Source organism: Chlorocebus sabaeus, chromosome 7 (assembly GCF_047675955.1).
Source record: "Chlorocebus sabaeus isolate Y175 chromosome 7, mChlSab1.0.hap1, whole genome shotgun sequence".
NCBI classification, from domain to species: Eukaryota; Metazoa; Chordata; class Mammalia; order Primates; family Cercopithecidae; genus Chlorocebus; species Chlorocebus sabaeus.
Genome location: NC_132910.1, coordinates 91,205,061 through 91,228,731, shown reverse-complemented (window position 1 = coordinate 91,228,731; position 23,671 = coordinate 91,205,061). Strand labels below are relative to the sequence as shown.

The following is a 23,671-nucleotide window of genomic DNA, read 5'->3' as shown; positions in this document are numbered from 1 at the left end:
TGCCTAGGCCCCACTTTGGAAAGGTATAAAGGTTTGGTTTCTCCTATGTGGGCAGCAGAGGGTTCCTATTCTTCCTTAGCCACAAGATACTCTTTGATGAAAGCAGATCTATTGATCCATAGTGAGAGGGAAGCAGAGATGGCATATAGACTGGAATTGCCACACAAAGGTCTCTTTCTTGTCACTGGGACACTAGGCTCTATCAGGTGAATATAGGAAGATGACACAGACTTGGCGTAAAGGAAATGGAACCTGGTTGAACTCCTCAGAACTGCCAACTTTGGCTCAGAGCCAAGACCACAGGATAACCTGGTGTAGGTACTTATTCATCAAGCCCATCTTTCCGTGGCATCCAGAGAGATATCACAGTTGGGGATGCAGTCATAGTAATTTCTTTCTCATCACTGCTATGGCATCTCAATTTTTTTTTTTTTTTTTTGGTCATTCAAGAACAATAGCATTGATGCTGTGTCTACCACTTTCATCCTGAAGTTTTGCCTTGTAGCAGGCTCACAGAAAAGACAAAGATGGTCATGCTATCAGTGTTCCACAGTGAGAAGGGACTAAAATTGCTTCTCCAGAACTTGGATTTCTCTATGACTTTCAAAGGGTTCTTTAGGATGGTGACCAACAAAGCTGGCAACCTTGCAGGACCATATCATGAGATCCAGAAATAGCCAGCATCAAGGTCTCTGTTGCTTCTAAGGTCACTGGAGTAGATTAACATCTCTAATTCAAGGTGACTGGCATATGTTGCTCAAGATGCAAGCCTTGTTTGCTTCTTGCTTCTTTCTTCTAATCTTCCTGCACAATGAGAATGGGGTTTCTGATCTCTGGTATATCACAGTAGAGTCCTGCACAGGTTGGTTTCTCAAAGATTCTTCCCCTCTGGCCATCACACAGTTTCCCAGTTCTTTCTTTCCCCACATCTGCGGCTTGGAGCTTGTGGCTGCCACTCCCATCTTGGAGAGATAAAAGACGGGTGCCCGTGTGTGCGCTTATTTCTGTGTACACATGTAACAGTTTTTCTTTTGGTTATAGCCCATTCATGCACTGAAATCAGGCAGCAAAGTATACTATGGTTGTGCAAGAAGGGCTCCATTTGTCATTGGGGAACTCTGTGGTAAAACCACAAGTGTGCTGTCCCATCTGCTGGTTCCCCAAAGGGAAGGATGCAAATTCTTGTGTCTTTTTGGTTTCCCTTCATGGTAGGAGAGGTAAACAGCTTGATGGGAATACATGATGCTGCTATTGTTGTCTTTTTTTCCCCCAGAATGAGAAACTCTCAATGAATAATTAAATTCTGAGTCACAGGAAAAAGCTGAAATGAGAACCCAACTCTCAAACACTAAAGACCCAGTGCTTAAGACCCTCAAATTTGTTGCCTCTGTACATAAAGCTGCAGTCTTGTATGGGTGATGGAGGCAAGTGGAGTAGGAGAAGGGATAACAATTAAACTACAGTGTGGCCGGGTGTGGTGGCTCACTCCTGTAATCCCAGCACTTTGGGAGGCCAAGGCAGGCGGATCATCTGAGGTCCGGAGTTCGAGACCAGCCTGGCCAACATGGTGAAACCCTGTCTCTATGAAAACTACAAAAATTAGTTAGGTGTGGTGGCGTGCACCTGTAATCCCAGCTACTCAGGAGGCTGAGCCAGGAGAATCACTGGAATCCAGGAGGTAGATGCTGCAGTGAGCCAAGATGGCGCCACTGCACTTCAGCCTAGGCAACAGAGCAGCACGACACCGTCTAAAAAAAAAAAAAGAATTAAACTACAGTGAAGAGGGAGCAAAGCGAATGCAGAGTCATAGCTTCCCCTCTGTGGCAAAGCCATGTGTTTCCTGAGTTATAGAGATATTATTTAGTGAATATGTGAAAAAGATAAAGGCCACTTTGCTACCTCTTTTTTTAATTTCTTGTAATTCTCTACATATTTTCAGAATCTGAATGGAGTCATTTGCTACAGACCTAGTCCAGTTAAATTTTCTGAGACTTGAAGAGGGGCGGTTTAATACAGAAATTTGTATGTTAACTAAACAGCCTTCAGAAAAAGTATGACAACTTCAATGAAATATACACTCTCTTAAGTTGGTTTTACTACTTGGAGGTAGCCTCACACCATATTAAATATTTCGCTGCCCATTTTACCATATATCCAGTGAATATTAAAAATATTGTTCACTATATAGACCTGATTAATTGAAGAAAAATATAGCCTCTTATCGTTGACATTATGAGGTTAGAAATAGCATCCTATGCTAATCTGCAATGCCAAGAAATGAAGATGGTTTAAATCAGATCTCATGACTAATGCATAAGATCCAAAGTTCTTTTATTCCTGGCTATTTTAGAAAACTGGGGTGTATTTTTACCCTAAAAACTAATTCTTAAGATTTATTGAAATAATACAAAATGACTTATAATTAACATCTCACAGTCAAGATTTATAATTTACTGATTATTACAGAAATGATAATTTCCCCATCTTAATTTTGAAAAATATGTATATGCAATGGTTTAAGTCCATATTCAAGAATATTTGATCCTTAGTTGTTGTTATTTTTGTTTTTAGATAATATCAGGAAAGATAATGTGCTTTAATAAAATGGAAAGTTTAGATTGATTTCTGCATTTGCTAGTCCATTTTAATTGTACTTATTGTGAATTCATTGAAATGGAAAGAAATATATCCAGCAATAAAGTAGGCCTGTTATTTTTGCTTGTTTTTGTTTTGGTCATGACAAACTGTGAAATGCTGTGTTTTTTCTATAGTCCTAGCCATGAAATCTGCAATCTTTCCACTTGATTTACGAAGGACCCTTAATTACTGCTGTCATTAGCACCTAGCGTTCAAAACAGTCTGTTTAAATGTACTGTTAGTCTCACCTCCAAGTCCCTGCTTGCTTTATTTTTTTCCAAGGGTAAGTAAAACAATAATTGACTTAGTAACAACAATCATTATGTACAGTGAATTAAATAATATTACACATTTTTAAGCCTATTTCCATTTATTTAGAATTTGGTACTTGTGTGTTCAGACTGGCCTAGGCTTAGAACAAGTGTCCATAAGTAGCGCTGTTACTAGCGCAGACTTATTACTTCGGTTTTAAAACCAAGTCACTCATTTGCCTTTTTCTTTCCACATGGATAGGGATGACAGACAACTGCTGTAAAGCTTCAATGTTTCTGCCTGGTCATGCACATTTCTGCAATATAATGCATAAATGTATAACAACAACTTGGGATCGCTTGATAACCTCCCTTGGAATAAGGAAACCCAACCAGGCGCGTCCCCGCGCACGCGCGCGCTCGTACACAGATACACACACTCACACACGCTCTCACGCACACACACAGGTCAAAAGTTGATTTATTTCTGAGATCCCCCAGAATCTTTCTTCTCCCCGTTGCTGGCGACTCTGGGCTTCTCGGCAGGGCGGTAGTGTGGTTGGGGGCGTGGGAGGGGCGCGGGGCGCCGAGGCGACGGAGGCGGGAGCCGGGTGCTGGTGCGTGCCGCGCCCGCTCCTGCCGGGTGAGAGTCCGGGCCGGGTTTTGCGCCGTGTCCGCGGGCTTGTCTCACGGCCTCCAGCCGCCGCCGCTGCCGTGTTTACTGAGCTCGCGCGTCCTGATATCACTCCGCTGGCATGGAGGAGGAGGAGGAGGTGGAGGAGCGAGAGGAGGAGGAGGAGGAGGCGGCGGCGGCGGCGGCGGCGGCGGCGGCGGCGAGCAGTTGATCATTGTGATGGTGGCAGGAGCAGCGGCGGCAGCGGCAGCCCAGCCGAGCGTTAGGTGCTGCTCTCCGCGCGGCGTTTTGCAAAGGACTTCACCGATCTACTTTTGCAGTCGCCTCGGACTGTCCATGTGTTTACTTCCCCCAGCCCGAGGATTCGATATCTAGGTTCCTGTGAAATGCAACTGAACAGCCAAAGTACTTTGAGAACACGGGGCGGCATAAACACCAAAACTTTTTTGTGGAAGGAAAATGCAATAAGCAAGCTTGCCGTTTTCCGATGCGGTGTGGAGTGAGTGTGTGTCGCGCGTGTCCGCACTGGAGGCATATGCTTGTGTGTGTACATGGGGTGTGTTTTTCGGTACGTAGGGAGAAAATGCTTGCCAACCACCGGAAATCTCCTGGAATTTATTAGAAAATAATGGATTATAAAAAGAAGGCAGGCGAGGAGCGGATCTCCCCTTGAGTTGCAACCCGATTTGCTGCTGGCTCAGTTTGTTGTGATTCTTTTTGTTGATAGGTGTCTGATGGTATTCCGATAACGTTCCCCCCTTTTCTTCCCCTCGAGCTTTTACAGTTTAAAAAAAGGAAACAAAAAACCACCCCAAAATCTCCCCCCCCTTTTTTTTTCGCCCCGTCGGGATCGCCGTTTCCATCCATGTGCTTGCGTCTCCCCCGCGTTCCACTTAAACTATTTTAATCCTTGGACCCAAGGAGGAGGCTGATAGGGGGGTGGATAAAAAAAGTTCTTCCAAAATAGTGTGCCCGGGGAGCAGGATGGGGGATTTCGCAGCCCCCGCTGCTGCCGCGAATGGCAGTAGTATTTGCATCAACAGTAGCCTGAACAGCAGCCTCGGCGGGGCCGGGATCGGTGTGAATAATACTCCCAATAGTACTCCCGCTGCTCCGAGTAGCAATCACCCGGCTGCCGGCGGCTGCGGCGGCTCCGGGGGCCCCGGCGGTGGCTCGGCGGCCGTTCCCAAGCACAGCACCGTGGTGGAGCGGCTCCGCCAGCGCATCGAGGGCTGTCGGCGGCACCACGTCAACTGCGAGAACAGGTACCAGCAGGCTCAGGTGGAGCAGCTGGAGCTGGAGCGCCGGGACACCGTGAGCCTCTACCAGCGGACCCTGGAGCAGAGGGCCAAGAAATCGAGCGCCGGCACCGGCAAACAGCAGCACCCGAGCAAACCCCAGCAAGATGCGGAGGCTGCCTCGGCGGAGCAGAGGAACCACACGCTGATCATGGTGAGGGCGCACGGGCAGCGGGCTTGCGGCGCGCGTTGGGGGCTGTGGTGGTGGTGGTAGTGGGGGGCGCGTGGAGCTTCTTACATAGGGGTACAAGGGTCTGATTTGCACGGTGGGTGAGGTGGGCTGAAGCCGAAGGGTTAACGTCAACTTTTCTTAGGGAAAAAGCTGCCGTCGCCGCTACCTGTTAATCTGTCAAGGTTGTCAGATTTGGGGAGGAGGGGGCGAGAGGGGAGAAGCCAGTCACGACTGCGAGGGGCGGAGGGAACCTAGAGGAGCGTCGAAGTGAGGTGCTGGAAAAGTTTCCCCCCTTCCCTTTCTTAGATACCGATTTGAAAGAGTGAACCCCTGAGTTGAAACCTTGCTCCTCCTCTTCGCCGCTTCCCACCCCACCTCTAGCCGCACCGCCTCTCCTCCCCAGACCCGTCCCCCTACGCCCACCCCTCTGCACATCCGCTGGGTGCGTGGAGATATTGATGCTGTCGCAGATTCTGGGCGGGCACCAGGCCCTCAACCCCTAGGGGGAAGCGGGGAAGGAGAGCCTCTCGCCTCCTCTCCCCAGCTCACCCACTTTGGGCTGAGAAAGTCTGAGAGTTTTGTGAATGAACTTTGAAGTGGGTGAGAAACAAGCGAGGGTGGTTGCGCGCGGGGGTGCTCGCGGGAGCGCGCGCGGATGCGGGGCGCGCGTGCGCTCCGCTGGTTGCTGGAGACTCCGGGCCAGCCCGGCAGGTGGAGCGGCTGGGAGGGTTAAGAGGGGAGCGGCCTGGAGGGGGCGGGAGGGGAAAGCAACACCCAAGGTTTGCGCCAAGAGGCCCCACCATACAACTTCGCTTGGGATTCTTTCCTTTTTTCCTTTTAAACTTGCTTGCACGGAGTCCTCCGCTTGGCTCCCCCCGCCCCACTGCCCGCCAACTTTGGGGGCCTGCCTAATAAGCCCAGAGCAGTGGAAGGTAGCAGGGAGGTAAAAGAGGCTTAAATGGCTGGGTGGGCGGGTTCGAGGTAGGATGAGCAGCCAATGGCTTAACTTCTCCAGGAGGAAGGGGCAGTTCCCACCCCCCAAGCCGGAGGCTAGAATCCTTTCTCTTATCTCCCTTCTCCGGTTCTTTTGCTTTCCTTTCTGGGTGAGGAGAGGCCGGAAGCTTGGGAAAGGTGTCTGCGCCCCCTCCCCCACCGCGCTGCCCGGGTGCTAGGTGGGCCGGGCGACGGGAATCCTGGAGCGTGCCGGGGCCGCGCACCTTCGCCCGTTTCCCGTGCAGACCGCCCCGCGATCGGCGGCGCAGAGCCCGGCAGGGGCGGCCCTGCCGTCGTGCGGTTTAGAAATCGCACACGTTCCCGGTCTGTGAGTCCCCGGCGCCGGTGGTGGTGCCAGTGCTGCCGCGGGCTTTCGCCGGGCGCTCGGGCCGGCGCTCGGTGACAAAGAGTCGGCTTGGGGGAGGGGAGGCGACGCCGCAGCGCTCGCTCCCCACCTCCCCCCACCCCGCACGTGAAGAGGAACAATTTGTTTATCTTGGGCCTCAAGAATCCTTCCCTCCTCCCAGTTCTCCGAGGGCGCCCAACCCCTCCTCCCTCCCCTCCCAGGTCTGCGCGATCCTGCCCAGTCCCGCCGGCAGCACCTTCCCTCCTCCTCTTCCTCCTCCCCCTCCCCTTCCTCCTCCAGCCCCTCCCTCCCTTTTGGAACGTGGCCGTGGGGGAGGGAGCGGGAGGCGCTTTGTCCGCCTCGCGGCCCAGCTCAGCCCCCGGGGCCGCCGGGCTGGGAGGGGTGCTGCGCCCCGTGGCCCTGCCCCCTCCATCGCGGCTGTCCCCGCCCCGCCGCGCCCCCCATGCCCCCGCTCCCCTCCTCTTTCTTCCCCCTGCGCTGAGGCTGCCCGGAGCGCGAAGAAGGGGCCATCTCGGTTGGTTTTGAGGAAGAACGACAGTCCCGGAGTCGGGGGAGCTTCTCGCTTTACAAACAGGAAGCCGAAAACCACTGACACACTGTAGCTTTTCTGATTGTAGCCGGAGGCGGGGCCGGTCCTGCATCTCGACTGTAGCTCCGGTCCCTTCTCCAACCTATTTCTCTCCCAGCCCCAGCCCCCCTCGCGCCCGTCCACAGAGGAGGAGATTCATTTTGTGAACCTGAGTCTGAGAATTTAAGAGGAACTGAAGGTTTCATTCCTGCCCACCCCGCGTCCTCTTTTCGTGTGTTTGTACACCCCACGCGCATAGGTTGCGGAGAAGTGGGCTCCTTTCGGGAGGCTCCAAAATTCCCGTGCCACAGAATCTCACAACCTTTGGGGATCAAGGACTGCTGTGACGTTTACCTCGCCAGCTGGGCGACCCTGGAACAAAAGCCAGTGCCGTTTCCAGTGCCGGGTCTCTGGACACGGCAAGATGAGTAGCGTTTGCGACCAGAAAGTTTTGGTGTTTGGGTTCTGTTCTCTGGTTTCCGCCCTGGGAGATGGGTGGAGGGAGGGCTCGGGTGCGCGCGCCTGGGTTGTGATACACTCGCAGGTGGAAGCAAACCCAGCCTCCTGACCTTACTGGGAAGAAGACAGCAAACGCAAGCCGCAGCTTACTTTTGAAAATAAAAAGATAATGCTTGCTTGAATAGAGACATCAGCTGTAGATTTCATAGTGAATCCCAGTTTAGCAGATTAGCAACAGATAGACTTGAAAGATGACTGCCTGAAAACAAAATTTTCTATCAGTTTTATGACAATGATTTAGCCTGTTGATTAGACTTATGCATTAATAAATGCCAGGGCTATGTACGGAATAGGAGTGTATTTTAGCTTCAGCTGTTACATGTGCATCTCTCACTGGTATGTGTGATGAGTGTAATGAATGTAATGTAAGCCTTAACTCTTAAGCAGAGTTGCAAGTAAATTCTGTGTACCAAAAAAAAAAAAAAAAGAAAGAAAAAAAAAACCCCACATGCTCTACAAGTTATATTTCCTTTTAAAATAATTAGTTTAAAAAGTAACCTTGGCCTCTGAAATGAGAGTATTTTAGCAGTCTGTATATGAGGTAAAATCTCAAAAATAGAGATTGTAAAGAAAACGTTGCTCTTCATTTTCTTGAATTGACTGCTGTAATACAGTTGTACTCCAGTGAGGCACAGAACAATTAAATATAGTTCTCAGATTGGGCGCTCTATTTGGAAAGCCCTAAAGAAAAACAATGATCACACACAGCAAAATAATAATAAGGTGATATAAAAATAAAGATGAATAGGATTCTTTACTGTTTTATTGGTATCGTTTACCTTCTAAGGACCAGTATGTCCAAAGTACTAAATAGCGATTAATTATCTTTCTGCCTTGCTTGGGTTAAGAAGGCAGTCTGATGAGGGCTTTGCCTCTTTTGATTTTTTTTCCTGTCTTACACATTTACAAGAGTGGGCATGAAAAACAAAAAGCAAAAAAAAGCAGAGTGGGTGAGGGGTAAAAATTTTTCCTTGGCTACAGGCTGCTGCAGAAGGGGCTGGGTTCTGTGTGGGTCCTCACCAACCCTGTTGATAGAGTAGGTGGTGCAGGCCTGGGTTTGAAGCTGCACTACCTCAGGTATTAGGTCTGTTCTGAACATTAGTCAAATGATCCCACCCCAACCACCACCACTTTATTAACATAGAAGTTTTTTTCTTCCTCTCAAAAGACTTGGTGAAAACTATTGACTTCACCTGTCAGAGAGCCTCATTTGAAAATATATCTTTTAATTATTTGTGGTAACAAAAGGGGACATTGTTTATTTGCTGTATTTGGAACTGAGGTCCTGGTTAAAATTTTAAGGTGAATTTCAATTGACAAGTTCATTTTCAAGCTGAGCAGGCACATCAAAAAGCATGACAGTGCACAGTTTTCAAAATTTCAAAATGCTGATAGTCTTACTTGACCTAGATAAGACCCATATTGTTTTCATGACCTCTTCACTGTATTAGCACCATCGTAACTTTCAGAGTGTGCTTAATTTATATACAGCTTACAGACTGCATAAATCTATGTGACTCCTGTTCTGAAGAGCTTATCACATAAAATTCATAACATGCATTTGATAATAAATGCATTATTACTGAGTATTGGAGACAGCTACAGCCCGTCCAAAATGTTCCATCCATTCCTGGAATAGATTCAGGAAACGTCAACATATTAGTCCACTGCTAAATCTCCTTATACATGAATCTGGCTTCCCGTTTCTTACCCTGTTGAAGGTAAATTACGGGCTCTGTGTCAATTTTTTTCGCAAGCTCGTATTACCAGACTATTTCTACATCTTCCCTATGATAACCTTTTCTTCAGCTTATCCTGTTCTGCCGCTAGCATGGGTAACAGGATAGACTTTCGGAAAGCTTTCCATTACCCAACACAGTGTGCCTTAAGTTTGTGGAAAACTTTTTGAAATTTCATTTTTTCTGTCCTTCACATGTATTTTTTTTCTTTTAATTCTCAAGAAGCATTTTTTAAGCTCCAATACATATTTAATTCTGTTATGTTCTTTGGTTGTGGTACATTTTATTTAGTACTGGGTAGCCAGTGGTCAGAAAAGTAGAAGCAGAGTTAGTTAACCATTAATCATAATCTACAAAATGCTCTTCAAGTTGGGTTCCTTCCCGAGGAAAGCCAAGTTTTCAGGAAGCTAGTATGCTTGATACTTTCTATCCTGTCTCATTAGAATTATAAGGGCAAGCTTTAGAATCTTTTTCAGGTTTTCTGCCACCTGATAGGAGAAAAATGGTCAGTCCTGGTACATAGTTTACTGACATCTCTGGAAGAAGAAAGATGAGGAATTTAAACATTAAAATAGAGTTTTATAGAGTTATTTTCTGAATATTGCTGTGAGACTAATAGCCAACTGTTGGTAAAGAGGTTTTCCTGCCCATTTGGTTGAGATAGGAATAAGGTATTTCTCTCTCTCATGCATGCATGTGTGCGCGTGCGCGCACACGCACACACACTCTCACACGTTCACTCATTCACTTACACTGGTGAGGGTGCCAGTCAAGGGATCTAGTGTAAGAACCTGTTTTGCATGTTACATAGTAATTCTTGGATACATTTGAAGTACTTGTGTGATTACCGTTCCCTGTTTGTTAAGTAACAGTCCTGTCTTACACTCTTGAGCTCAAAAGGTGAAATTCTGTTGTCTTTTTCCACATTACCCATCTTGGAGAACTGCGAAATCAATCAATCAGACATCAGACTCTTATAAAGAGGAACATATTTAAAACTCACTGTCAAGATTTTCATAGTGTCTACCTTTTAAGTCTCCCAAATAGCTTTACATTTTTCACTCTATTATTCAAAGGCTGATTATTGAGTTTTCAGATCCTCTGGCTGCTTGCTTTGTTTTTCCTTCCCCCACCTGCTGCCAACCTTTTGGTCTTTTCAGTGATCTTTAACACCTTTATCAAAGAGTGGGAAGAAGCAATAAGAAGAGAAAAAATTTAATTTTGGTGCTCCTGACTCTCAGAACTAATGAAACAATCGGATACAATACCATTTTGGATTTAATATGGATTTGCCTTTATTCTTCCTTAGCACAAATAATAAAGACTGAGTTTCTGATTTCATTCGTTCATTCAGCAGCATTGGTACATTGTCTGTAGTGCTTCATGGAAGTTAAAATGCTAAATCACGCTCTTGCATCCAAGACTTTGACAATGTATATTCTCTGTAGATTTTCAGTATTATGCTAGCCAGATTCAAGGGGATAGCAATTTTTTTTTTTTTTTTTTTTTTTTTTTTTTTTTTTTTGGGGATGGAGTCTTGCTCTGTCGTCAGGCTGGAGTGAAGTGGTGCAATCTCGGCTCACAGCAAACTCCGCCTCCTGTGTTCAGTTGATTCCCCTGCCTCAGCCTCCCCCGAGCAGATGGAACTACAGGCATGTACCACCATGCCCTGCTAATTTTTTGTATTTTAGTAGAGACGGCGTTTCACCATGTTGGCCAAGATGGTGTCGATCTCCTGACCTCGTGATCCACCCGCCTCAGCCTCCCAGAGTGCTGGGATTACAGGCCATGAGCCACCACACCCGGCCAAATTTTTAAAAATCAATCTAGTCATTGGTGCTAATGACAGCAGTTTCAGGCTTCAGGGTGTTATATCACCTTTCCATGATTTTTAAGGAAAACGTAATATGCTTTACTTTCCTGTTGTTTCAAACCAATTTGACATTGTATCTGCAAAATAAGTTAATTTGCAGATGACTGCTCCAAAATTACAGGTTCCCCCACAAATTAAATTTTTATTACAAATACAGTCTGCTTTCCAGATTCCAAAAATTCACTATTCAGTTTTGTGAGTTGCAAATGTAGCTTCTGAAAAATCAGCTGTCACCAATAACTGATTATTTTAGTTTAATTTTTTTGTTATTGTTTAAATCTAAGAAATTTTAAAGAACAAAAGAAATAGGGTTAGATAAAATTACTCAGAAAATGGAGTTGATGGCCTGCTGTATAATAAGTACCTAAAGATCATGGGGTTCCATTCAGTGGATCAGAGAAGGAGCACACTTTTTTAAAAGTCTACTTGGCAATTCCATCTGTTAAACAGTGGAGGGGTTTTTGAGTTCCTTTCTCCATTTGGGACAGAAGAATAGCATTCAGCATTCTTTGAGGGTCACATGCACACATGGATAGGAGCAGGAAATTACTACTATGGCAAACTGTGCATACTATTCTTGGAGGAATTTAATAAAAAAAAATCTCAAAAGGTGACTGGGCATGGTGGCTCATGCCTGTAATCCCAGCACTATGGGAGACTGAGATGGGTGAATCAATTGAAGTCAGGAGTTCAAGACCAGCCTGACCAACATGGTGAAACCCCATCTCTACTAAAATACAAAAATTAGTCTGGCGTGATGGCACACGCCTGTAATCCCAGCTACTTGAGAGGTGAGAGGCTGAGGCAGGAGAATTGCTTGAACATGGGAGGTGGAGGTTGCAGTGAGCCGAGATTGTGCCATTGCACTCCAGCCTGGGCAACAAGAGTGAAACTCCTCAAAAAAAAAAAAAAAAGGCCGGGCGCAGTGGCTCACGCCTGTAATCCCAGCACTTTGGGAGACCGAGAGGGCGGATCACAAGATCGGGAGTTTGAGGCCAGCCTGACCAACAGGGTGAAACCCCATCTCTACTAATAAAGTACAAAAATTAGCCGGGTGTGGTGGCGCATGTCTATAATCCCAGCTACTTGGGAGGCTGAGGCAGGAGAATTGCTTGAACCAGGGTGGTGGAGTTTGCAGTGAGCTGAGATCGTGTCACTGAACTCCAGCCTGGTGACAGAGCGAGATCCCGTCTCAAAAACACAAAACAAATCTCAAAAGGCTTGCAGTACTTCCTCTGACATAAAGAAAGTGATTCCGCACGAATAATTTAGGCACCTTTTGATTATATTGGACTTCCCATTGGTTGGAAATAACTATGCTGAAGTAGAACCTTTTAAAATGCTAATAACTAATATTCATCCCCCTTTCGCAATGGCTTAACAACTATAGCAAACTTAAGTGAAATATTTAGTTTTTAACTAGGAACTTTCAGAATTTTCCTTATCTCCATCCTGTTGAGTAGAATCTGGTTGTGTATCATTTCATGTTTATGGACCCTCCACCCCTCAACTGTTAACAGCGTTTACTTCCATGGGTAAAGGAGGTTATTAGGTTACATTGCTGTGTATCTCTTCTTCCCTTTCCCAACATCTTTCTCCACCTCCAGAGTACGTCTGGACAGGGGCTTCTATCCCTTCAAAGGAAAAGGCCGAAGTGCTCTAAGTCTGTTTGTGTAGATTCAACCTGGGTTGCAACTGTGACTCAAAAGGATTGCACAGCTCTGAAAGACATGCTCTGCTTGTGCCCTTTATTCTTACTCTGGTTGGTTATTTTTCTTTCTTTATTTGTTAGATGCTGAAAGTAGCTCAGTGATTGAGAGTGAATCTAAAAGGCTGGGTACCCAGTAAAGGGCTTGAACTAGTGGTAAGGTAGGAGAGGCAAAAAGGGATGAGCATTTTGGAGGCATCACCTAGAATGGATATCAGGGTAGAGAGACATCTGAGAGCATGTGTGGATAAACAGACTATATGCTGGTGCTTTGGGAGTTTACAGAAGTAAAGCATGCTTTTAGTAACCTATTCTGAACTTGGAGAACTTACTGAAACTCGAATATATATTTTTAAGAGCTAATGGCTATATTGTTTGTACCCGAAAAACAAATCACGTTCCTGAAATATTTCCGTGCTCTCTTAAATTATTACTACTGCCATGTGAATGGATTTACTATAGGATTCCTTATAAAAAATTATTTCCTTTTTGGTTTTGCTTTTTTCTCGGAGACAGGGTCTCACTCTGTCACCCAGGCTGTAGTGCAGTGGCACGATCTACCTCCCATGTTCAGGCAATTCCCCTGCCTCAGCCTCCCGAGTAGCTGGGACTACAGGTGCTCACCACCACTCCCAGCAAATTTTTTGTATTTTTGGTAGAGATGGGTTTTTGCTGTGTTTTCCAGGCTGGTCTCGAACTCCTGAGCTCAGGCAATCCGCCTGTCTTGGCCTTCCAAAGTGTTGGGATTACAGGCATGAGCCACTGAGCCTGGCTTTAATTCATTGATTATTAACTGGTAGAGGTTTGGCCCTACCCCAGGAATATTTGGCAATGCAGGGAGACATTTTTGGTTGTCATAGCTGGAGGGCCGCTGCAGGTGTCTAGAAGGCAGGGGTAGAGGTGGGTAGAAGGAAGGGATTCTACTAATATCCTACAAGAGATTACACCCATAACAGAGAGTTACCTGATCCAAAATATTGCTGCTGATGAGGAGCCCTGCTTTAAACAAAGAGCTCTCTTGGAGATTTGAAAATATGAAAGAAGATGGGTTTACACATGTGGCATTACTCTCAGCTTTTTAAAAACACTCATTACTTGAAGAGTGGAGAGAGGCAGAGGTGCAGCGATGAGGTGAAGGATGCCTGGGAAGAAGTTAGAGGACTGCTGTGTTGCATGGCAGCGCCATCCTAGCTGGCCACGTGGTATGATGTTCTGGCTGTTTACTTAATGATTGTTATCTCTTCTTGCCTGTCAGAAAGGTGAATGGTTGTCTTCTTTTGAGACGGAGTCTTGCTCTGTCACCCAGGCTAGAATGCAGTGGTGTGATCTCACCTCACTGCAACCTCCACCTCCCGGGTTGAAGCGATTCTCCTGCCTCAGCCTCCTGAGTAGCTGGGATTATAGGCATGTGCTACCACGCCTGGCTAATATTTGTATTTTTAGTAGAGATGGAGTTTCGCCATGTTGGTCAGGCTGGTTTTGAACTCCTGACCTCAGGATCTGCCTGCCTTGGCCTTCCAAAGTGCTGGGATTACAGGTGTGAGCCACCACGCCTGGCCAGTTGTCATTCTTTTTACCTCACAGAGTCATTGATCAAACGAGTTAGTATATGTAAAAGTCCTGAACACCTTATGGTGCTGCACAAATGCTAGGCATATTTTAATGAATTACTTTCATTTCACTTAGTTGTTGCCTTCTGCCCAAATGCAGACTTAAAGTTGAGTGATTTGAGGCTGATTTCACTCGTGCACAAGCCAACGTCTCCTGAACGTGTGCTGAACAACTGCTGCACATTGGCCACTGTTTTAGCCACTGGGGATGCAATGGTGAACAGATGTCCTTGTTCTCAACGGGACTGCAGCAGGACATAGTTTCACATTTCAAATTAGTTTTATGAAATGGTATTTGTTGTCTTATTAGACATGTAAATGGAAACACTTAAAAAAACTAACATTTAGGAAAATCCTAAGGGCATTAGATGCTTTGTATCTTCTTGCAAGCATTGCTTTCTATAACAAAATTCATTTCAAATAAAACTGTGCAGAGGAGAGGATTAGTTGGTGTGGTGGGGAATAAGATTAAGGTATGGTAGAGTTATTAAAAATGAGGCAGATTGTCTTTCTTTCCCCCCTTGTTTTTGGGACTAGGTGACACTTGTAGCACCATGATCATGGCTTGACATTGAGCTTTTAGAGGAAACTAGACAAAGAGGAGAACATTTAGAAAGAAGCATGCAGGAAGGTGCAAAGTCTTGAAACGATGTCACAGGAAGAACAGTTGGAAGACCTGGAGGTGTTTAGTCTGATTTAGGGGGTGATAGGATTGCTTTCTTAAAATATTTGAAGGACTGTCACCTGAAGAAGGGATTAGATGTGCTCTGTATGGCCCCAAGGGGATAAATTTAAGATCTTTGGTTGACAGTTATTAGGATCCAGATTGTGGTTTAATAGATATATTTAAAAAGCCAATCTTATGAAAATTTAAGCTGTTCAAAGACGAAATAGGCTGCTTTGCTGAGTAGAACTGTCCCAGCAAAAGTTGTTCATTTGGCTGGAACATTGGAGAGGGACCGGGACTTTGTCTATTCATTATTATATTCCTATGACTTGAAAAGACCTACCTATACATAGGAGGAACTCTAAATTTAATTTGTTGAATAAATTACTAAATAAAAGTAAATAGGTTAAGAAGTGACTTAATTCCTCTTCTCAATGTTATTTCCTTTCTCAGAAGTAACTACAGTCTGGAATCTTTCTCCAGACCCTCTTCTGTTCGCTTACGTATATATTATATATTGTACATATTGTACATAATCACATATTCATTTTTTCCTGCATAAATGGAATCATATTATGTATACTTGTCTGAAATACACTTTTTTCTCTTTCCTATATTTTAGAGAGCCATCCAAGTTGGTACATATACATCCTCAACTCATTCTTTTTAACTGCTATATAGCATTCCATATTATGACCGTTTCATAATTTATTGAATGATTCTCTATTGATAGATACTTTAGTGGTTTCTTATTTTTTGCCAATTAAATGTTTCTGTAATGAACATCCTTATCCATATATCCTTATACATATGTGAGCATTTCTGTAGCACAGATTTAGGGTTCTTTCTATAGATGTAATATGTATAAAGAGAAAAAAGTTGGCGGAAAAATCTCTTAATCTAATACGGTTTAATATAGCACCTGAATCTTATTACAGCCCATTTTAGGGCAAATGATAATTATGTCTCCTTAACAATATGGCTTAAAGCAGTATCAACTCTAGTAACTGGTGTTGGTCTTTGCACAGAACACTACTAGTTTTTAAAGGCTGTGTATTTGGCAAATAACACATCTTATAGGAGTGACATTCCTTTTTCTCAGCTGGCCCTTAAAGAGGTTTTACTGAAAGAGGAACCTGCTCAACCAGGTCCTGCTCATTCTGTGAAAGTGGGAAATTCACTTCCTTGAACAAGTTTGTGGTTCTTTTTTACCTTTCCTGAGCTTTGTGTTTCATAGGCGTGATTATATGGCTTTATTTGCAAAATGTATTTCAGTGGGTGATACAGTACCTGGGGTGTTCATGGGTGCAGATTGGAGTGGTCATAAAAATCTCAGGTCTGTGAGTTGCCACTTCCTACAGGTTAAATTACCCTGACTAATCCAGTCATCTGTGTAACACGGTAATAACAACCTGCTGACCTGGCCAACTGTAGAAAATGCATCAAAATGACTTGCTTCGACAGGCACCTTATAGCATTTGTTTAGACAGTGAGAAGTCCTATCAGTTTTCATTATAAACAGGTGCTGCAGTGGTCTGACGACTGCCCTTCATCCGAGTTCTTAGTTGTTTTGCTTTCCCTTTGGCATAGCAGCTCCCCTACACTGAGATAATAATAATTATCATCTATATTTTTACAATAGCCGGAGCAACCTGGCTCCAGAATCTGTGCTCTTGGTTATTACATTTTTCTGCCTTCACCTGACTGCAGTGTTTCTTCTTGGAAAGGTTGTCTGAGCAACTGCATTTTCTAAATAGCCGTGTTTTCCCAAAGAGCAGTTCTCATCTATTTGACTTTCCTTTATTGGTCTGAACAGGAGCCATAATTCAGGGACATGGTAGTGCTGGTTCTTGCCAGGCCCTGCTGTTTTATGATGAGGTCCCCAACTTTGCTGTCTCCTGGCCTCACATACCTCTGGCCTTGAGTGTTTCTCCTCTCCCCATCTCCTTTCCCACCACGTCATGTTCTACCTTTGTGACAGTGACAATAGGACCTGCAACCTTGTACAAGGTGCATGTGGCAATGATTTGACCCAGAGAGATAAACCAAGGGTGGGAATGTACGTGATCCGGGGCCTAAACGTTATATGTCATTCTCTACCAAATGATTCCAATAAACTAAGTATTATGCTTCAATTTATAATCTAGATTTGGTTTAGGCATTTTTTTTGCCATTTAGCTGGGCCCATAGCATCTTATTGCTTCCTTCTTTATTCTGAACCTTTGGCTAGCTAAGTTAATGTGCTCACTGTAAGCTTTAGGGAAGGGGGCTTCCTCATTCCAAAGATAGCTAGGTGCCTTCTGTTTCAGTGGCTGAAATAGCAAAAGTTGGTTATTGTACCTACAATAAAAAACTTCTCTCTTAATCTTGCACCTAGGCCATCCAATATGATAAATTAAGAGATTCTATTTTTAAATTTTTAAATTTTTTTTTATTTTTTGAGATGGAGTCTCACCCTGTCGCCCAGGCTGGAGTGCAGTGGCGTGATCTTCGCTCACTACAACCTCTGCCTCCTGGGTTCAAGCAATTCTCCTGCCTCAGCCTTCTGAGTAGCTGGGACTACAGGTGCGTGCCACCATGCCCGGCTAATTTTTTTGTATTTTTAGTAGAGACGGGGTTTCACCATACTGGCCAGGCTGGTCTCGAACTCCTGACCTCGTGATCCACCCGCCTTGGCCTCCCAAAGTGCTGGGATTACAGGCATGAGCCACCGTGCCTGGCCCCAAATAAAGAGATTCTTAAAGGTGCTGCTTTGGTCATGCAATAAAATTTCAACCTGTAACTTTTCCTTAATTATTTAGTTTAGCTACTCTACTGTCCCTCTGAGGAGTGCCATCTTATTTTTTGTGTGTTTGCTTCTAATATATCATGGTTCTATTTCTTTTATTTCTAGCACTAGAATGTTTTCTTTCAAGGATGACTTTCACCTATATGCAAGGTAGACAACTATCGTGAATTTTGCATGAAGTACAACACTTCTCTTTTTATTGATTATAGATAAATGGTTATCTAAATGTTTTGAATGTTAGTTATTTCATAGCTATCTGACTATAACAACTATTAGATAAAAACTCTTTTCCAAAGACTATTGAGATTACAGCTGTTGCAATAAACATCTAATTTCTAATTCCTTTGGAAAACATTTTATTTTTATTTGAAAGGTCCAGAGATGATTTATAATAGGTAATAAATGACTAAAATCAAATCTTAACCTTATTATGCATTTTGTTGTTGTTGTTAAGAGATAGGGTCTCACTTTGTTGCCCAGGCTGGTCTCGAACCCCTGCTTTAAACTGTCCTCCTGCCTTAGATGCCCAAAGTGCTGGGATGATAGGCATGAGCCACTGTGCCCCGCTGGATTTTTGTTTTTAATATAACTCAAGAAGTGAGTGTTTCAGACCGTTTCTTTAAAGAAAAATGTGGCAGTTTCAAGGCTATTCTAGCTTGGGCAACAGAGTAAGACTCTGTCTCAAAAAAAAAAAAAAAAACACACACAGGGGCTTGCTCTGTCACTCAGGCTGGAGTGCAGTGGCACCATCTTAGCTCACTGCAGCCTCCAACTCCTGGGCTCAAGGGATTCTCCTGCTTCAGCCTCCTGAGTAGCTGGGACTACAGGTGTGTGCCACCATGCCTGGCTAATTTTTAAAATTTTTTGTAGAGATAGTTTCTCACTATGTTGCCCAGGCTGGTCTCAAACACCTGACCTCAAGTGATCCTCCTGCCTTGGCCTCTCAAAATGTTGGAATTACAGGCATGGGCCACAGTGCCTGGCCTAAAGGCTAATTTTGACAGAATAGTCAAATAGCCATATGAATTTATAAATAGGAATATCTTGTTAACATATACGCAAAGAAATTTGACATATGTCAGAATTCAACAAATTTTGTGGATACCAAGTCAAAGAAGATAGGAAATTTTCATTGTTTAGTCTTGAATTTGGGCTTCAGGATGCCTTAGTGATAATACTGCCAGAGTCCCCAACTGGGGCAAACCATAACATTCCCTTCCTATGCTGCCATCTTCTGTTCCTGGCTCCTTTTGTCCCCAGTTCTAATCCACTGTGGGATTTCAGTCCATCCTTTCCCTTCTCTCACTGGGGACAGTGTGTGGCGACAGCAGTGGACTCCTTGGCCAAGCATGCAGGTGGCATTTGTCTTTAGTCACTGAACGTATTTCCTCACGGTGGTGTGTGCAGATCAGCACCCCATGGGTTGTAACATCCTCTTACTATTCCCATCCTGCAGTAGCCCTCTGCCCGGAGATTCTCTGATGTTTGGTAAACAGAGGTGGTTTATATAAAGAAGCAGCTCTCTCCGTTTAGAAGTTGTTATGGCTAAATGGTTGAAAATGTATTTTGCAGTTTAACTAGGAATTCTTAAATGGTTTGCAGCTGCTATTGGATTTTTCACGTTCATTTTCTTCAATGAAGCATGGAGACAATGATTTTAGATTTGGATTTCACGCTGCTTAATTCTTAGAACCTATTGAAGGAATGTTTGAAAAAGTTGTTAGTGAAAACCGTAAATAACCACACTCAAAAATACTTCTGGCAAGTTGTATTTGTTAGAGTGGAGTATGTCTGGAGCCCACAGTGAACTAGGAACATGGAATGGTGACTTGGAGGGTGACAAGATGTGACAATCAGGGATGTCTGGCATTCAGGCTATTGAAATTTAAATGGGCTATTGCTTTTTTAGTGTTTGCTCCTGTTCTTAGATTTAAAGGATTTATATGAATCATTCAGGGGCTTTTTATTAACTTTCAGTTTGTGGTTGAGATTGGAATTGGAAGGCTCAGAAAGATGTAACAGTAGTTTCAAGTAAAGGAGTTTAATGATAGTGTGTGCCTGTGAGAATCATGCCTTTGTCCCCTCCGCGGAGGCTCAGGTTGTTTGTGTTACTGGTTTGGTAGGGTTTGTGTTTATCTGTGGTCTGGAATGTCAAAGGATTGCAAACTGGAGAACTTTGCTTTCCTCTTTATTCTGAAGTAATGGTGTAGGAGTTTCTGGTATTGACTTCTGGGGGTGGAGACCACCATATATGGAAGAAGAAAGGAGGATTGGCTGGCTTTGATAGTCTCATCCACTTTTTCTAATGCCATTTTCATTACTCTATTAACAAAGATAGTGCATACTTTGAATATTTATGTCTATCTTTTCCTTCAAAGTGTAATACACACTTGTTTTCTTCAACTTTTTGTAATGTATGTGTTTACGATACACTAAAGAGCAATGAATTTGAGGAGCGAGATAATTAGCTTTGACAGACTTACAGAAATGAGACTGTAAGGAAGAAGCAGGAGGATTGCTTAGAAAAATATTTGATTACTGGGCTTGAGAAAAATTATCTAGAAGGACAATTTTCAATGTTAAAACCCACAGCCATATGGGTAGCATAGGTTGTAGGAAGAAGTGACTACTTTTGTGACTTTTTGAAAAAATTTAAACTTTGTTTATAGTTTAAAAAGTCTCCTTTAAAATTTTCAAAATAGAATTTTTAAATGGAGAAATTCAAAACACTGAACAATAAAATGGGAGGAAGAAAAAGCAACCCAGCCACTGGTGCTAAATTTTCTAAGGTTGTTCACATAGCCCTTTAACTTCAACTGCTTTCTTAGCATCATTGTTTATCATTTTTTGAAGAACGTTTGTTTAATAGCTAGCTTACCTTAAGAAACAGTTTTCCTGGCCAGGCGCGGTGGCTCACGCCTGTAATCCCAGCACTTTGGGAGGCCAAGTCGGGCGGATCACGAGGTCAGGAGATCGAGACCATCCTGGCTAACATGGTGAAACCCCGTCTCTTAGCCAGGCGTGTGGTGGGTGCCTGTAATCCCAGCTGCTCGGGAGGCTGAGGCGGGAGATGGCCTGAACTCAGGAGGCAGAGCTTGCAGTGAGCTGAGATTGCGACACTGCACTCCAGCCTGGGCGACAGAATGAGACTCTGTCTCAAAAAAAAAAAAAAAAAAAAGAGTTTTCCTTTCACTTTGATGGCTCATTCATTTGGGGAAGTGACCTTCAAGAAATGTGACTCATTTTGCACCAACTTGACTTAGTCATCCATCCAGCCTCTCCCAATTTGGGGATCCTTTGCAAAGGGAATGATTAAACACTGCCAGGGTCTATAAAGAGGGAGATTAACCATGGGTTAGGTTAAATTATTCCTACTATTGTATATTATTTTGTATTTTCTGGACTAATAAGAAAACTTGACGAAGTGTAAGAGGTTGATTATGGCACAAAGTGGGGAGGGTAAGATTCATGTCATCTGAGATTAAACAAGGCTCCAGTATCGCTATTATTTCTGTGGCCCTTTCTCCCTGGGTTAAATTATGCCCTCATCCACAATGGAGGTCATGATCATACGCAGTGGGGGGAAAGGGATATATCTAGAACATTCTGGGATATACTGGGCTTATTGCTTATGAGAGAGGCAGCAGGAGGCTTTTTAGGGGAATTTCACTGAAAAACAAAATGTGCAGACACTTCACAATCAAGGCTATGGGATGAATTACATTTGGCTCCTGCCACCTCTTAGCATCGAGGTCTCTACACATCAACTAGGGAATTGCTTAAAGGAAGCCCCTCCCAGGAATGAGTGGGGAGAGCCAAAAACCAAAAGGATTTCCCTATAAATTGAACCCAGTGTCACCAGAGATCAATGTGAGGAGCTCTGTTGTAATGTCCAGCTTTTCTTCTGTCCACACCCAGGAGTTGCTCCTGTTCCCGCCACTCCATTCTTAGGTCTTTTGTTCCATGAATAAATATTATGTGGTTTGGTGCTCATTACTCTTTGATATGAAAAAAGGCAATTCATTAGGTTGAAGGAGAAGGGGGAGGGAGATACCATTTTTCACCGGCGCATCAAGCGTGGTTACACTGATTTGAATTCCCAGAAAAGTAATAAAACAGTGAAAATAATGATAAAACAGCTCCTGGGCTGACAGCTGTGCAGCACATGGGGACACTGAAGACAGGCCCCACTGTTGCAGCAGGACAATATTGTGGAGCATATGGTGCCGTGGCAAGCCAGTTGTTGAACTCCGTGGCTGGCTTTTGTTTGGGGAACTCTCTCAGCATTGGGTGTATGGTGGCTCTTCAGAGACTTCTAGTCTCATTGGCAAGAGGGCCCTTGGCCCCATGCCAGCCTTGCTGTACGGTGGCTGACCCAGGCCATGTGGAAAAGCTCATGCTTGGAAAACATTCACTCCTCCTTACTTTGGTCACTAATCAAATCATTTGTTCAACAAATATAAATTGGAATCTTTTTTTCACAGCAGCCCAGTGGCTACATTACAGAGGGACAATTTCCTCCAAGAATGCCAGTTAATTATTAGATGCATTAATTCATTGATGCCCAGTACTTCTTGTAGGAGTGAAAGTTGTTTTGTTTTTAATGCTTTTCAGAGCACTTTGCACATGACGTCTTTATTCTTAAGGCTTAAATAGCTAAAATCAGCAAGTGTCTAGAGCCAGGGTTGCTGCTAGAAAGGAGATAGAGTATCCGTCTATGTGGTTTTTACAAGACAGTGTTAAAATAGGCCCTTTACTGAGCATGGGTCTATTTTTTAAATGTGTGAAGCCGGCATGTGTATATGCATAAAAAGGCTAATTAACTCCACTTTCCTCCAGAGAGGTCTCCTTGGCTGCCCTGTGTGTGTGTTCCACTGTGGCCAGAGTTGCACCATCCTCCTGAGCCCTTTATGACTTCAACACCTCTGTAGTTATGGACACCCATTCTGGTTTCTTTTCTTTTGATTCCAAAGTGCAAAGGATGATCCAGCAGGGCTACTCAGTCCTGGGAGAGGTTCCTTCAAACGCAGCAGAAGGCGAGGCTCAGAGAGAATCACACTCCATGAGGAGGGGCTGTAGCCTGTGCCATTGTGCTTCGTGCCTGAGAATATTTTTATTGCAAGAGCTAAAAGGAGAAAACGGGTGATATTCACACTCTGATCGAAGAGCACCAAATGTCACCATATTCTTGGTCTCTATGGGACCTTTTTTTGCAGAACACCCATGAAGGTTGGTGGGGTTATGGTGCTGGGATGAGTGAATTTCTTTTTCTCATGAACAAATGTCATTAAAAGGCCAAAATCTACTGGAAAAAAATACACATGTATGTATATGTATATTTATTTCTGTGGTGTTTTTCTAATCACTCATTGGTGTTTATATTTTAACACTGGGCTCTGCAAGGGGAACTGATATTTTTTCAGGCTTTGGTTTTTACATTTTTTTTTTTTTTTTTTTTTTTTTTTTTTTTTGAGACGGAGTCTCGCTCTGTCGCCCAGGCTGGAGTGCAGTGGCCGGATCTCTGCTCACTGCAAGCTCCGCCTCCCGGGTTCACGCCATTCTCCTGCCTCAGCCTCCCGAGTAGCCGGGACTACAGGCACCCGCCACCTCGCCCGGCTAGTTTTTTGTATTTTTTTAGTAGAGACGGGGTTTCACCGGGTTAGCCAGGATGGTCTCGATCTCCTGACCTCGTGATCCGCCCGTCTCGGCCTCCCAAAGTGCTGGGATTACAGGCTTGAGCCACCGCGCCCGGCCTGGTTTTTACATTTTTAATCACTGGTCTTGAAAAAATGTTTTTAAGTGGAGAATAGATCTGTTTACAGATCTGCTGTAAGTGGATACACACTT

The 23,671-nt window shown here is 44.2% G+C and overlaps 1 protein-coding gene across 1 annotated transcript in view; it reads left to right on the top strand.

The window, feature by feature from the left end:
• Positions 1-3,631: 3,631 nt before the first annotated feature.
• MAML3 (mastermind like transcriptional coactivator 3) overlaps positions 3,632-23,671 on the top strand; it is a 437,043-nt gene continuing 417,003 nt past the window's right edge. Inside the window, exon 1 of the mRNA XM_007999840.3 lies at positions 3,632-4,974. Within this exon, the coding sequence (XP_007998031.3) occupies positions 4,507-4,974 (468 nt within the window). The 5' untranslated portion in view covers positions 3,632-4,506. The remainder of the gene's footprint in view (positions 4,975-23,671) is intronic.